The following is a 16913-nucleotide window of genomic DNA, read 5'->3' as shown; positions in this document are numbered from 1 at the left end:
TAGTGTTTCTATAAAGCCAAACTTTGGAAAACTCAGTGATAAGTGAATCAGAGTTCATTATTTAGAAAGTTATAACATTTTAGGAGCTGTGGGAATGGCTCAGTGGTAGAAACACTTGCCTAGCGCATTTTGAGGCCTAGCACCATTGGATCCACAGCACCACACACATAAAAACATTTCATAAAATTGTGATGTATTAAGAACTGAAAGAGAACTTAGAGCCTTCTAGTTTAGTGGTTTTTATAGTTGTGTTGATTAACTTTTAATTATTTTTTCCAAACAAAACCCTTTTGTGGAGCCATAATTCGTAAAAGGAGGGAGGGAAATATCTGATAAACTGTTGGGTGCTGGTGTGGAGAGAGTGTCTTGTTTTACTTGATTTCTCTGCTCTATATAGCAGTCCTTAAGCCAGTTTTATTCCACTGAACACATTTTTTTTTTAAAGCATTGAACCCTTTTTTCCTTACTTTTGGTAAAATAGAGATTCCAAGTGATCTGTTCCAGTGTAGTTTTATATTCTTTAGCAATATCACAGATGTCTTGCTCTAGCTCTCCACCTAGTAGAGAGGCAGCCTAAGGACTAAGTTCTTTTTTCTCTGTGTTGTCTTCTATATTCTGTCTCAGGGTTGGTAGGTAAAAGGACTCAGTCGCCTTGATTAATGATTAGAGAAAAGGGATCCTGGTTTACCCCCTGCAAAAATGAATGCTTCCTGATATAATAATAACTTTCACTTTGTAGAACTCCCTCTATTCCAAAGAGAACTGCTGTCTACTTAGAAGTCATGCTTCCATATCCTGTTTCTCCTGGGAGATGTCTTTTTAACATTTAAGTAAGATTACCCTCATGTTAAATGACTTGATAAGAATCTAAATTGCTGCCTATGAGTTCATGTGTATAGAAGGAATTTATGGTTTGTTAAAAAAAAAAAGAAAGTTTGTATATAAAAATGAAAATGAAAAATGAAAATGAACCAGCCAGCTACATGAAAAATCAATATAATCCAAAGAAAAGAAAATGGAGCTATAACTCAGTGGTAGAGTGCTTACCTATTGTGTAGGAGGCCTTGGGTTCCATCCCCAGTAACACCAAAAAATAAAAAAGAAAATAAAAGAAAGAGAAAAGGAAATCTAAGAATGATGACATTGTTGAGACTGGTGATGAACTATTACAAGCAGAAGCAAAACCAAAACACATCTCTGCTTTGAGATAGCTTCTTACACATCAACATCAAATCATCTTGGAGGCATTCTGTAGCTCTCAATTTTGGGTGAACAGAAGAGATATTTGTTTATCTTGACATGAAATATGACTTCACTGTGAATATTCTTGACATTGTGAAAGTAAATTGTTACCTGCACTGAACTTAAAAATTAATGTATAGAGATGCCACCTTGAGAGTATTTGGAGGTGTTACTCATCCTTTCATTCATTACAGTTGAGCAACCTAGTTCTAGTTTTAAATACAAAAAGCTTAAGTAGGGGAGAATGATAAGGGCAATTTAAGTAATATTAGTTACCTCTAAATTACTGAAGTTAGTTATACATTTTGGTTCAATTTTTTACCTTGAAATTCTTAAGGTAAACAATAAGGGGCAACATAGTACCCTCTAGTTGTGTGTGTGTGTGTGTGTGTGTGTGTGTGTGTAAATCAGATAAAACTATGAATATATTTTGCAGGCTGCTTTTAGTCTTATTTTTAAGGGTCGTCTTAACCTCTTTTGTATAGTCCAGTGCATGGGTGACTACGCACAAGTTATAAAAGTTAACATTTTTATTGCTTACTTGGCTTTTAGGTTGTCCTTCATGATTTTGGATGTAGAGATTTCAAAAATATTTATAAATTGGCAGCTTTTTAAGAGAGGTGCAAACAGTGATCTTATTGTGTATAAGTAATATTAGTTTGTACCTTGGAACTGTTAATTTCCTTTAATATTTTTTTTTTTTTAAGTTGTAGATGGAACCAATACTGTTATTTATTTATTTATTTTTTTCTGGTGCTGAGGATCAAACCCAGTGACTCACACATGCTATGCAAGCACTATGGTACTACTGAGCTGTAACCCCACCCCCTGTTATTTAATTTCTTATCATAGAATAAGTGTTTTCTTTTGGTATGTGTACTTCAAATAAGATGGCAGATGGCATGTAGTAATGCAGTTTAAAACCTTCAAAACAAAGGTATTTCTTATAATGGATAATGAAGAATAAGAATCTGAGTGACTTGAGAAATAGCAGTTAAATAAATTTATATACTGAATATTTAGAATAACCCCAAAGCCAATCATGGATGGACTTGTACTTAATTTTAAGGGAAGAAAGACTGAGTACTTCTCTGAAATCTTTGGGCTTTTTTTTTTTTTTTTTTTTTTTTTTCTCTATTTGGTAGTTCATCAATATAGAACTTACTCTTTATTGGTAATAATTGCTAATAGATACCTAGCAAAAACCTTGTGAGACTGTATGGCTGCTGCAGGAGATAAAACTGCTGTGATAAATCCAAGGTAGAGTAACCTAACTACTAGCGTCTCCCTCAGAGTACATTTTTTTCAGTCAGAGAAGTTGGCAAGGGTTATTAGGAGGCTAGGAAATTCTACCTGGTGTCCCAGGCAATGTTAAGAGGAGTGAAATCAGGACAGGTGCTGTAAACTGTAGTTATATGTGAACCAAATGCAGACTATTTGGAGAGAAACAGATGTAGGATTTTCTCCATGTTGCTGCTTGCAACTGAATTCTGGGCATTTTGGAAGAAAAATCAAAACCTGTATCTGAGTCTGGAAAAAAGTGCAGCATGATGACTTAGAAGAGGAAGAGAAGGAACATGCCACAGTGGAACCTGTACTTGAAGAATAGGGATTTGGGTTTTTTTTTTTCCCCCCCTGGTGCTAGGGATTGAACCCAGGGCCTTGTACATGTAAGGCAAGCACTCTACCAACTGAGTTATATCCCCAGCCTGAGGGATTTGGGTTTTTTAACAAGGGTACCAAGAATACATGATATGGTGGTTGCACACCTCTAAATCCCAGCTGCTCAGAAGGCTGAGGCAAAAAGATTGCAAGTTCAAGGCTGACCGAGGCAACAAAGTAAAACGCTATCTCAAAATAAAAAGGTCTAGGGTTGTAGTTCAGTGATAGAGTCTTACCTAACATGTGTGAGGTCCTGGGTTCAATCCCCAGTAGTGCAAAAAAAAAGAAAGAGTTTCGCACCTTAGGTTAAATGAAATCTTTTGTGGAAGTAGACACCTAGTCCTATGCTGTCTTGAGGAGGAGGTATGTTGAAAGCAGTAAAAAACTTCATGAGGAGCAAAGAACTGTTCCTTATGGTCATATGACCAGTATGAGGCTACGTTGTGCTGGTGTGTTTGACTTGAGTGGAGAGAGAGGTGTGTTTCAGATGAATTGATAAATGTGCTGTTTTCCTGGAGTGACCATCTGAAATGGGATGGAAGGCTGTCATGTGTCATCAGACTAGTACTCTTGCTCAGTGATTTATCAAAGAATGACTGCACAGGGAGAAGAAACATCTTTAGGGATTAAGAGATTTTGGACAACAAATTGAAGGAAGCATTTTCTATGTTAGATTGTGGACAGGACATTTTCTTTTATTGGTACATTATAATCATACGTAATAGTAGAATTCATTATGCAGTGTTCAAACATGAACATAACATAATTGGCTCAGTCTCATTCACTGGTACCTTCCCTTTTCCTCCCTCCTCGTAACTCCTGATCAGCTTGCTCTACTCTACTGATATCCCTTTTGTTATTATTTTAATTAAGTATAATTGTGTGTGTATGTGTGTGTATATATGTATGTTTATATATATATATGCAGGAAATATATGCATATATATGCAGGATTCATTGTGGTATGTTTTGTACATGGACATAGCATAATTTGGTAGTGTGGCACATGCCTTAATCCCAACTTTTTGGGAGGCTGAGGGAGACGCATCACAAGTTTGAGGCCAGTCTGGGCAACTTAGTGAGGCTTTGACTCAAAATAAAATGAGAAAGAGCTAGAGCTGTAGCTCATTGGTAGAGCACTTGCCTAGCATGTGTGAGACCTGGGTTTGATCCCTAGCACCACATAGAAAGAAATTTTGACTTCTGAGAGGTGATTCAAACACAGTTAACAAAGGAATTTTGATTTTTGGACTGCATGAGATGTTTTTACTGGAGACATAGTGCTACTTGTGAAGGAAGGAAATAAGTTTTTCTTTAATGACTAACTGGTCCGATAGAGAATTATTAATTTTTACCGGTAAAAAGTTTCTAAACACTTAGAAGATTAGAGAGTATAATGAACTTGTATACCTATCACTCAGCTTCAGCAATTCTCAACAGCATTTCTATAGTATAGATAACTACCTACTGTTCACATTTTCCTGATTGTCTGTTTGAATTGAGGTTCAAACAATAATAATGCATTACGATTAGTTAATTTTTTTTTTTCTTTCAGTACTGGGAATTGAACTCAGGGGCTCTCTACCACTGAGCTATACCCACAGCCCTTTTTAATTTTTTAAATGTTGAGTTAGGGTCTTGCTAAGTCCTGAGGTTAATGTTGAGCTTGTGATCCTCATGCCTCAGCCTCCTGAGTAGCTGGGATTACAGGTGTACACCAGCGCACCAAGCTAGTTAATGTCCCCTCCCCCCCTTTTTTAATGTCTTTTTCAATCTATAGGTTTTCATTCCATTTCTCATTTTTTTCTCCTTGTCAGTATTTCTTGAGGAAAATGGGTCATGTGTTCTGTAGGTATTCTAGGGTCTGGTCTGGGTTTTGCTGATTGCAACTTTATGGTGTCATTTAACATTGCTTCCATCCCTTTTTTTTTTTTAAACTGGTAGTTAGATCTAAAACTGTAGTTTGAGACAGTACCATTGACCATGTGGCTATTTAAACTTAAATTAATTAAAATTAAATGAAATTTCAAGTTTATTTCCTCAATTGCCTTAGCCATGTTTTGAGCACTAAGCAGACCCCTGTTGCTAGTGCCTTTTGTAGCAGCACAGATAACAGAACATTTCTGTCTTCACAGAGAGTTTTGTTGAACAGCAGTGGTCAATTTTAAGTTCACTATTTTTGCCAGACTTTCATAAGTAATGGTGTGGTCTCTGTTTGTGTTACATTGTCAGTCATTGATGGGTTATTACTTAGATGTCCAGTAATTCCTGGCGGTATGCCAAAAAGAGATTCTGTCTTCCTTCATTATTAGACTACTTTTTAAAAAAGGGATCTGTCCCTCACCAACTGTTTTGTTTCCTTACAAAATCCTTGCTTGGGACTTGATACTGATTCTCTTTTGTTACTCTTCAAGTTATTTAAGTGAAATAAATTAAGTACCATAAGTGAAATACTTCCCAGTACTTTTAGCAAGGAGGTGTAAACCAGGGAGCTTTTTAGGGATCTTGAGCTCCTCCTGTTCTTTCTGCAGTGTTAAAAATGCAGCCTCTGGCTGGCACCAGCCCCTCTGTTTATTTAGACCTTTTCTTCCCTTTGCCCTTTATTGTGTCTCTCCTGCTCAATGCCTCTTACTCCCAGCGCTCTCCTCTTGATAGAGCTTAAGCATGTAAGGGAGCTTCAGTTTTTAGTTTGGAGTGTTTAAAGGGCCGAGGCTTCTCCAGTACTGTCCAGCTGCCTCTTTTCTCACCCTGTGAATTAGATTGTGCACAGGCCTCTCTAGTTTTAGTCACATTTTTAGTGAATATGTGCTGTTTATTTTGGGGTACTTCCATTCTCAGGACCATCAGAAACTCCATTGCTCTTCCTCTTTTCTGTCATGCTAATGCTGAGGCCACCATAGCTCTCTGTTCTCACTCACTTTTATTTGATGGTTTGTGAGGATTCCTTATCTAGTTTTAACATAGCTGTTTGGTTTTGCTAGTGTGGTTTCTCTACTGTCCTGAGAGAATTAAGGAAATTTGAAAACTAGACTCTACCATTTTCTCAAAATCTCTCAAAGGAGTGTTTTTTGTTTGTTCGTTTGTTTAATTGGGTGGAAAGTATGATGCTCATTGATTTTATTTCAACTTTGCAAAGATTGGTAATTTTAAAAACTGAACTAAAGATTATAACAGCCTCGTAGATAACATTGAAAGATGATTGTCTGGAATCAAGGTGGAGATGGATCATACATACCTTTACTTGGTACTCCAAGGAAACAGCCCTACTTGGAAGGAGAAATTGGCTCTGTTTAGAGCAAGTTTAGGGGAAAAGGTGAAGGTACTCCCCACCTATTTCAAATGAGACAAAGTTAAAGGAACTAAGACTTACTAAGCTTAGGGAAGATGGAGGGATCATGCCACAAAATGTGTTCTGTTTGTTTCCAGAGGTAGAACTAAAACTATAAGGGTAGGCCTCCGGTGAGACAGAATTGGGCTTGAAGTGTAACTAGTGACTTTTTAATACTCAATTCTAAAGTGGGCATTACTTTCCTGACAGGTAATGATTAACTTCTCAGGAAGTATTAAAAAGTAAGCAGCTTGCCAGGTGTAGTCCATACTTCAGAATGGTGGTCACTGCATAGTTCTCATGACTCATCACTTTGAGATGTCAGCTTCAACTCCTTGAGCCTCCTGCAGTTTAAATGGCTACAAAACTGTGTTATACTTTGGGCGCATACTTTGTGTTCACATGTTGTTTTTTAATAATGCACTTACAAAAACAAAGTGGACAAAGTGCCACTAACTCAGATCATAATGGCATAGCTCTTTGAAGCTCTTGATAGCAAAAACAGTATGTTCATCTTTTTAGTTTTCCACCAATATTGTAAGGCCTGGCATGTGGAGGTGCTCAATGCATATTTATTGAATGGAGCTGGCAAGAAAGACTTTCTGTTGATTAGAGATCCTGTTTGGTAGAACTAGTCTTTATAAGTTAATAATACAGGGAACTGATTTCTGTAGTTTCAAGCAAATCCATTTTCATGTATTTTTAAACAATGCCAGCTTAAAATACTTCAAAGACTGAAATGATATAAAGCATATGTCAGTCATTTTGTGGGCTGTGCCCATCCTCCAGGTTCAGATGAATAAGAATGATTCCTTCATTCTCTTGAGTTCTAGGGAAACATTATTAAAGAAAAGAAAAAAAAATATGCCTTTCATGAAATCATCTCCCAATAAGGAATGTACAGCCAAATGAAAAGTGATTGAAGCAAAAATATAAGTTCCATGTCCTCAGGTGCCTTAACTGTATTTGATGGTTTTATAAAAGTTGTCTTTGGAATGTTAGATCATTAAATGTTAAACCTAGAGTGGCTTTTGGAAATTATCTGATTCAGAGGTTCTTTACCTAAAAGATAATGATGGGACTTAAGTATTTGTGAGCACATTAAATTTGTGTATAACTTTTGCATGTTTGTATATATGGCCATTTTTCTGGGGAAAGTCATTTTCCTTCAATTCTCAAAAAAATGCTTCACCCTAAAGAACAATGGGTCCTGATCCATTCCCTGTGATTAGAAACAAGGAGGCACAGAAATGCATGTGCCTCACTCAAAGCTGCCCTGCTGAATAAGATAGAACCAGAGCTGCCCTACTTGAATAAGGGCTAACAGACCTTGTTCTGAAATTTTTGTATTTGCTCCTTCAACCCTTTTATTATTCATGGAAACTGAGGTAGGGAGGTAAAATAATTTGCCCCAAGTCACACAGTGACAGAACGGTATTTGGACCCAGGTCTTCTGGTTCCAGTGCTACCATGATTTCTTCATAGCAACTGCAGTATGCTACCTCTTGTGGATGATTCTCCAGGATGCCATGCACCCAGTAAACTTTCAGAATTTCATAAGATGGAATTTGGCATGTGAAAATTATTCTTGTTTATTGTAACATAAATAAAGCATTTTTATAGGGTTAAACATACTGAAGCATTTCTTCCTAGCATGCAATGATGCTGCCTGTTTTGACCCATCATATCCGCTACCACCAATGCCTGATGCACCTGGACAAGTTGATAGGATATACTTTCCAGGATCGCTGTCTGTTACAGGTAAGAATTGCTCTCCTGTGAACTCCCCTAATAAAATATAACTAAGTTATCTTGCAGGTTTGAAATGGTGCATTAGGCTTTTTTCTGGGAGGTGATAAGGATTTTTGTCCTACCCTGGTTGCCTCTGTTGCTTTCAAATCCTTCCTCTCATGTTTATTTGAGGTTCTCCCTCCAGAAATAAGCTCATGCTAAAATATGCCTTTAATCCTCAGCCTTCTTCCATTGTTTCCTTCTTTTTTACCTCTTCTTTCTAGGTGCTGAGTGTTGTGATTCTCTGAAAGCCCTCTTCTTAGAAGAGGGCTTGTGCCTGAGTTCTAGAAATTTTGATTGTGGAGGATGGAATGATCAACATTAAAACTTTGACTGGGGCTGGGTGCGGTGGCACATGCCTATAATCCCAGCAACTTGGGAGGCTGGGGCAGGATGATTGCAAGTTTGAGTCCAGTGTTGACAGCTTAGTGAGGCTTAAGCAATTTAGCAAGATTCTATCTCAAAATAAAAAGGATTAGGGATGTGACTCAGTGGTAAAGCATTCCTGGGCTCAATCCCAGTATTCCCCCCACCCTTCGTAAAATTGACTGGATAGCAGCTTTCTCCTTTTATTCAGGGTGATCTAAAGATGGTGTTCCTGTGCTCAGTTTTTAAGTCTTGAACTTATTTCATTGAAATTTTAGCTGGCTATGACTCATCCGAGTCATCATTTAAATTTTGGAATGAATCCTGATCATGCCAGGAATTCTTTGTCTAACTGTGGAATTCGACAACCCAAATATGGAGACAGAAAAGTTCACCACATGCACATGCGGAAAAAAGGTTTGTTTGGATGACTCTGAGATTCTACTCTTAGATTTTGACCCTGTATTTTCTGACTGACTTTTTAATCTTCTTGTTCTCCAGTGCTTCCTGATCCATTTTTAATAACTTTAGGTTATTCACTTTGGGCAGAGCATTATAATCAAGATAGATGAATTTTTTAAAAAAATCTTTTTACCAAGTGTTTTAAATAATTGTTTGTCAGACTTTTAGATATGCAGATATTAAGCCTTTTAAAGTCAAGTTGGAGTGAGAACACTTTTATGTGCCATATGATGGTCCTAGAATACTTCTAATGATCTTTATGTGTGTGTTTGTTTTTTTTTTTAAATATAGGAATTAACACCCTAATAAATATTATGTCACGCCTTGGCCAAGATGATCCAACTCCTTCAAGGTAAAGTAGTTTTTAAAACATTTATTGAGGGCTGGGACTGTAGCTCAGTGGCAGAGTGCTTGCCTAGCACATGAGAGGCATGGATTCGATCCTTACGCACCATATAAAAACAAATGAAATAAGCATTCTGTCCTTCTACAACTACAAAAAATTTAGTTAAAAAGCATTTATTGAGAAAAGTAATACATATACTATACAGTTTATCAATTTAAAGTATACAATTTAGTGGATTTTAGTATGTTCACAAAATTGTGCAACTGTGACTACTCCCTAATAATGGGACATTTTCATCACCCCCAAAAGAAGCCCTGTATCTGTGAATAGTCACTTCCTGTGTCCTCTCAGCCTTCCTAGTTGTAGACAAACACCAGTTTATCTTTAGTTTCTGTGCATTTTCCTGTTCTGAACATTTCCTGTAGTGTCATATAGTATGTGGTCCTTTGTGGTTGACTTATTTTAGTTACCATAATGTTTTTAACTCTTATCTATGTTATGGTGTGTATCAAATTCATTGCCAAATATATCCGATGATAAAGGTATATGACATTTTATTTATCCATTTATAAGTTGATGGGCATTTGGGTTGTTTCTAATTTTTGGATATTATGAATAATGTTGCTGTATTTGTGTGCACATTTTGTGTGAACATATGCTTTGATTTTTCTTGAACATAAACCTAGAGATGGAATTGCTGGGTCATATGGTAACTATTTCATATTTAAGGAACTGCCAGACTATTTTCCAAAGCGATTGTACCATTTTATATTCCCCGCATCAGTATATCAGTGCTTTTTTTATATCCTTGCCCATACTTGTTATTATCTTTTCTTAATTCTAGCCATCCTAATGAGTATAAGTACTATCTCATGGTCTTTTTTTATTGTTAATTTAAAATTTTTAAAATTTTTAAAAATTTGTTCTCATTAGTTAAACATGTCAGTAGAATGCATTTTGACACATCATACATAAATGGAGTATAACTTCTCATTTGTCTGGTTGTACATGATGTAGAGTTACACAGGTCATTTAATCTTATATACACATAGAGTGTTAATGTCCAATTTATTCTCTTTCTTACCCCCATGCCCCCTCCCCTTCCTTCTCTCCCCTCTGTCTAGTCCAAAATACCTCTGTTCTCTCCCCTGCCATGTGAATTAGCATCCACATATCAGAGAAAACATTGGGCATTTGGTTCTTTGGATTGGCTTATTTCACTTAGCATAATATTCTCCAGCTCCATCCATTTACTGGCATATACCATTATTTTATTCTTCTTTAAGACTGATCAATATTCCATTGTGCATATACACTACAATTTTTTTAGCCATTCATCTGTTGAAGGGCACCTAGGTTGGTTCCATAGTTTAGCTATTGTGTATTGAACTGCTATAAACATTGATGTGGCTGCTCACTGTATTGTACGAATTTTAAGTCATTTTAGGTATAAACCTAGGAGTGGAATGACTGGATTAAATGGTGGTTCCTTTCCAAGTTTTCTAAGGAATCTCCATAGTGGTTGCACCAATAGTAGTTGTACCAATTTGCAGTCCCATCAGCAATGTATGAGTGTACCTTTTCCCCCACATCCTCGCCAGCATTTACTGTTGCTTGTATTCTTGATGATTGCCATTCTGACTGGAGTGAGATGGAATCTCAGTGTAGTTTTGATTTGCATTTCTCTAATTGGTAGGGATGATGAACATATATTTGTTGATTGTGTATCTTCTGTAAAGTGTCTGTTCAGTTCTTTTGTCCATTTATTAATTGGGTTATTTGGTTGTTTTTTTTGTTTTTTTTGTTTTTTTTGTTTTTTGAGTTCTTTATATATCCTGGAGATTAGTACTCTATCTGAGGTGTGTATGGTAAAGACTTTTTTTCCCAATCTGTAGGCTGTCTCTTCATGTTATTGATTGTTTCCTTTGCTATGAAGAAGCTTTTTAGTTTGATTTCATCCCATTTATTGATTCTTGATTTTACTTCTTATGCTTTAGGAGTCTTGTTAGGGAAGTCAGTTCCTAAGCTGACATGGTAGAGATTTGGGTTTACTTTTTCTTCTGATAGACTCAGGGTCTCTGTTCTAATGCCTAAGTATTTGATCCACTTTGAGTTGAGTTTTGTGCAGAGTGAGAGAGAGGGGTTTACTTTTATTTTGCTACATATGGATTTCCGGTTTTCCTAGCACCATTTGTTGAAGAGGCTGTCTTCCCCCACCCCGCCTTTTTTTGTTTACTTACCTTGCAGAGAAGCTGCTTGTCTGCTTTCTTGGTTTCACACCACAGAGCAGCCCAGAGTACTCTCATTGTTATTTTGATTTGCATTTCCTTGATGGCTTCTAATGTTCAGTGTCTTTTCATGTGTGGAGAAATATTTATTCAGATCCTTTTTCTCATTTTTAAAGGGGTTATTTTTTAGCATTGAATTATAATAATATTTTATATATTCCACATATAAGACATAATTTGCCCAAAATAAAAGTTCTCATTTTAGAAATTGTCTTTTTATTTTCCTGATCATATCCTTTGATCATATCCCAGAAATTTTAATGATGTCCACTTCATTATTTCTTTTGGTGCTTGTTCTTTTGGTGTTATGTCTAAGAAACCATTGCCTAATATGAAGTAAGCATTGATCTATGTCTGTCCTGATATCAGTTCCACACTGTTTTGATTGTGATAGTTTTGAAGTAAGTTTCAAAGTTTGATATATGAGTTTCTCAACTTTGTTCTTTTTCTAGGTAGTTTTAACTATCTGTATCCATTGTTTCTACATGAATTATTGGATCATCTTGTCAATTTCTCCACAGAATTTGCATGGGATTTTGTTAGGGATTATGTTGAATCTATAAATCAATTTCAGAATAGTTAACTATCTTGAAATTAAGTTTTCTGACCCAGGAAAGTGGGATGTCTTTCCATTTATTAAAGTCTTCTTTATGAAGTATACAGAAATAATTTATTTTTATATGTTGATGTTGTATCCTGCAACTTTCTGATCTTGTTTACTGTGCTAATATTTTTTGGAAAGTATTAGAATTTTCTATATATGTGATCATATCATCTGCTGCTAGAGATGGTTTTATTTCTTCCTTCCAATCAGGTGCTTTTTAGTTGCTCTGGCTAGAGCCTCCAATACAATATTAACAGAGGTATTAATAGCATATTCTTGACTACTTCTAGTTTTAGGGGTATTTTCACTATTGAAAATGATGTTCGTTGAGGGTTTTTCACAAAAGGCTTTTAACAGATTGAAGAATTTATCTTCTATTTCTGGTTATTGTGTGTTTTTATCACGAAAGGGTGTTTAGTTTTGTTATGTGCTTTTTCCGTATTGGGATAATCATGTACATGCATTTTTTCTTTTATTCTACTCATCTGATAGTGGTAATTGATATAGTAATTGATTTGGGGATGTCAGACCAACCTTGCCTTCCTGAGATAAATCTCAGTTGATTATAGTATATAATCATTTGTATATGCTGCTGAATTCAATTGGTTAGTGTTTAGCTGAGGATTTTTGTGTCTATTTAGATAAGAGATATTCATTTATAGTTTTCTTTTCCTGTGAGGTCTTTTTTTTCTTTTGGTACTGGGGATTGAACCCAGTGATGTTTAACCTCTGAATTACAAACCCAGATGATTATTTTGAGACAGGGTCTTGTTAAGTTGCTGAGGTTGGCCTTGAACTTGTGATCCTCCTGCCTCAGCTTCACAAGGTGCTGGGATTACAAGCATATGCCATTATATCTGGCTCTTGTCTTGTTTTATTGTTGTGGTAATACTGTCCTCACAGAGTGAGCTGGGAAATTTTATAGGTTTACTTTTCTAGTTTTATTTCTTGATTTTTATAAGATATCTTTATATATTAAAATTCTCACTTTTGTGTTATCTTGAGTCCCTAAAGGATCTGGGAAGAAAATGAGTGAGGTCTGTATAAACTCATTAGCACCCTTGAAAATTGAGTGAAATCAAAAGGCTGATGGATGAGACTCTTAGGTGTCTAGCAGGAGGATTAATTTTGTGTGAAGTTCAGCAGGTTTTATTTTGAGTCAATAGAGGAGATTATTTGAGGGCAGCTTTCTTGTTTTAAATAGGAAGGTGAAGAGTTGAATAGCTGTGGTTGTGGGTATTCAGACTAAATGGATTAAAGCAGGTGGAGTAGGATTAGAAGTGACAGAGTTGAGGCAGTTGCTTCAGCCAATACCTAGCCTCCACAGCTAAAAGAATTGCTAGAATGACCACACAGCTTCCTTTATGCATTTTTCTTCAGCAGGTGGAGAATCTCTTATCTGAAATGCTTAGGAGAGGAAGTGTTTCAGATTTTGGCCTTTTTGTATTTTATAATATTTTCATTGATTTTAATCACTCGAAAATCCCTAATTGGAAAATCAAAATGCTCCAAAATCCAAACCACTTTGAGCACTGATATTAAGCTTGACAAGTTTTGGATTTTGGGGCATTATCAATTTTGGATGTTTGGCTTAGGGATGCTCAACTTGTATGCCACTTTCCTTTTTAAATTGGCCTCAAGTTGCTCTCTTTTGATATTGTCATGAACTAAACCATTTTTCCTCTCTACTCAAAAGGTGAAAAGAAAGATAGCATGGAGCTTTAAAATTCTGGTTTGAAGTTGAACATATGCCTTACCAGGGTGTTTTTTAAGAGTCTAAGATCAGAAAACTGTCTACTTAAAAGAGCCCTGAGTCACACCCTCAGGAATACTATGACCATGGTTTCATTTTTGTCCTATTCCATTGTGGAGTGTTCAGATCACCAGTTCTACATTTTAATAAAGGGACCTTGCTCACCCCTTTAACAAGGCAATGCACACCATACTTTTCAGCGATGAAAATACGGGTTTAAATCATCTTTGTCTCATACTACTCCAGTTGTTGGTATGTAAATTATATCTTTTTGTTTTTTGTTTTGTTTTGGTTTGGTACTGGAGATTGAACCCTGGGGTGCTTCACCACGGAGCCATATTCCCAGTCCTTTTAATTTTTTGAAATAGGGTCTTGCTAAGTTGCTGAGGCTGACCTCAAACTTGTGATCCTCCTGCTTCAGCCTACTGAGTCACAGACGTGCACCATCATGCCCAGATAAATTACTTGTTTTGATGGTAACATTCATATTTCACAGTATGAATTTTTGCTCTATTAAGAGTGATGCTTGGGGTAGGGGGAAGGGAAAAAATAACAGAATGAATCAAACAACATTACCCTATGTAAATTTATGATTACACAAATGGTATGCCTTTACTCCATGTAGAAACAGAGAAACAATGTGTATCCCATTTGTTTACAATAAAAAAAATTTAAAAATTAAAAAAAAAGAGTGATGCTTATGGGACTGGAGTTGTGGCTCAGTGGTAGAGCACTTGCCTAGCATGTGTGAGTCACTGGATTTGGTTCTCAGTACCACATATAAATAAATGAATAAAATAAAGGTCCATCAGTGACTACAAACATATTTTTTTTAAAAGTGATGCTTATTTTCTCCCCTTCTTTTGTGATACTGGGGCCTGAATATGGGGCCTGGTACCTGCTAGGCAAGTGCCCTACTACTGAGCCACATTCCTAGCCAAGAGATGACTTTTGGATTGAAGGGTGTGGCTCAGTGGTACAGCTTTTGCTTAGCATAACTGAAACTCAGAGAGAGGGCTTTCTTACTGTGGCAGAGGGGCTGATATCTAAGAAATTATGTCGTTTCTGAATTTAAGCATTTTGAAAATGATACCAGAGAACAAATACTCTCCTGTCCTTTGACTTCTGTCCTCTGCTGCTTCTTGCCATGAGAATGTTGTTTTTGCTGATGCAGACTTGACCCAGATGTCTGTTAAGAAAGAGCCTCCTAACCTCCACTGCCAGGGTCAACTGCTATTTGCTGCTACTAGCAGCCTGCAGCTGTGGACAGTGTTAAGAAGCTTCTCACAAATTTAACTCAACAGACATTTATCCAGAGCCTTTTTAGTTTGAGGCAGTTTGTAGGTATTTTAGGAGATCCAAAGGCAAATAAGACAAAAGCCCCACTAACCAGGAGGTGTGACTGCCTGGAGTAGGGTGAGAATTCTAGAAACATAAATAACTTAATAAAGGAGGGACTCTGATAAGTGCTTCAGTGAAGATCAAAAGCAGAACATACAAAACTGCCAAGAGGCTTAGGATAGATCTGGCAGTTGTTTAGGGATTATAGGTTAGTTTTATACTGTGAGCTTGAATAATTGAGTTGACTTTAAACTGTTTGCCCTCTCCCCTGTTTGTTTCTTAGTTGCTGTTATAAAATGGGATGCTGTGGTCTCTGCTCTTAGAAGTGTTTATCTTTGAAGCAGATTTTAAAATTCTGAGAATCAGTGGTTAGACCATCTCTGCAGGCAAGAAAAAGGAGGGAGAGCTATTAGGTTGTATGGGAAACCTGTTTCTGACTCTCATAAAAGCACAGAGATGGAAAGTAAGAGGACTGAGGGGAAGGGCTTCGACTGAACTCTTCTAGACCTCCTCCCCTCTCCACCCATCCTCCAGTATCATTAGTGGCTGCACTCTGCCAGAGCTGCCACATTGCCTCTGCCATCAGGCATCTTGTTCTTTTTGGTGCCTTTATTCTAATTCTTAGCCATAACCAGTTTGAAACTTCCTCCTACTGAATAAAGGCTGAGCCATCCCTCCTGGCAGCCCAAGCTCCATGACCTGACCCCAGGCCACTTTTCCAGGCACATCTCTCTTTCCCCTGTGGCTGTCTACCCCCCATGCAGATCATCATTTCAACCATTTCTGGAATGCCTGTGCAGCCTGTGACATCCTGCTCAAGTTCTGCTGGTGTTTACTTTCTGGTATACATTCTCTCATGTACTGTGATTGTGTGCGGAGCTGATTTCCTGTATTGGACTATAAATATTTCGAAGGTCTGTGGTCTACTTTTTTTTGTCCCCTTCCCTTCTTCCCTTTCTATAACCAACCAGTACCTTCTTCAGAGCAGGCACTCAGTAATTAAGTATTAAAGGAAGGAATGCCATCTCAATATTGCTTTTATCTGAGGCTATTTACTTATAGACTAGAAAGAGAGAAACTGGGTCATTAAGGGTAATGGTCATTGGAGGTCTAAATGGCTAGTTAGTGTCTTGTTTAATCTGATTTGAAGTCAGCTAGAATTTACAGAAAGGCATAAAAACTTAAAATTAATGAATAAATTTTGATAGCCTATCAAAACTATAAAATAATTAAGCTTTATAAAGGTATCCTCTCAAGCAAATATGCTACCCATAATTTTAAAAAGTGTCACTGTTGAAACCATGTATAATCTCATTTGTATAGTTATATTTAACTCATGCAAATTGTGATGAAATATCACCACCAAAGGGTTCTGCAGGATTAGGCATTCAATGGAATTCAAGTAATTCATGTATTATCTGTAAGACCTTTGGAAAGGAGGGGCCCGGAGAGAGTGGTAGGGGAGAATTAAAAATCAAGCAGCCTTGGTTTGTTTTGTTTTCAATTTTGTTTCAGATTGGTAGAGTCATTACCAGATAAAATATGTAAAAATCTACTGGGCCAACAGAGAGATTTATTTGGACTATTGATTAATGTCTACATATTTAAGGAAATGGCAGTTACAAATGTCATCCTTTGATATTCTTGGGGGGATTTGTTCCAGCTCCCACCCACACCATGGGAGCCAGAAATCCACTGATACTCATGTCCCTTCTATAAAACAGCATAGT

At 36.8% G+C, this 16913-nt stretch overlaps 1 protein-coding gene across 5 annotated transcripts in view; it reads left to right on the top strand.

The window, feature by feature from the left end:
- Drosha (drosha ribonuclease III) overlaps nucleotides 1–16913 on the top strand; it is a 119479-nt gene that overhangs the window by 65558 nt on the left and 37008 nt on the right. For all 5 annotated transcript variants that reach the window (XM_047555653.1, XM_047555655.1, XM_047555651.1 and 2 more), the window contains 3 exons: nucleotides 7886–7993; nucleotides 8668–8806; nucleotides 9143–9203. In XM_047555653.1, coding sequence (XP_047411609.1) covers nucleotides 7886–7993; nucleotides 8668–8806; nucleotides 9143–9203 — 308 coding nt within the window. The remainder of the gene's footprint in view (nucleotides 1–7885; nucleotides 7994–8667; nucleotides 8807–9142; nucleotides 9204–16913) is intronic.

The sequence above is a fragment of the Sciurus carolinensis genome, chromosome 6 (genome assembly GCF_902686445.1).
Source record: "Sciurus carolinensis chromosome 6, mSciCar1.2, whole genome shotgun sequence".
NCBI classification, from domain to species: Eukaryota; Metazoa; Chordata; class Mammalia; order Rodentia; family Sciuridae; genus Sciurus; species Sciurus carolinensis.
This window is presented reverse-complemented; position numbering and strand designations above follow the sequence as displayed.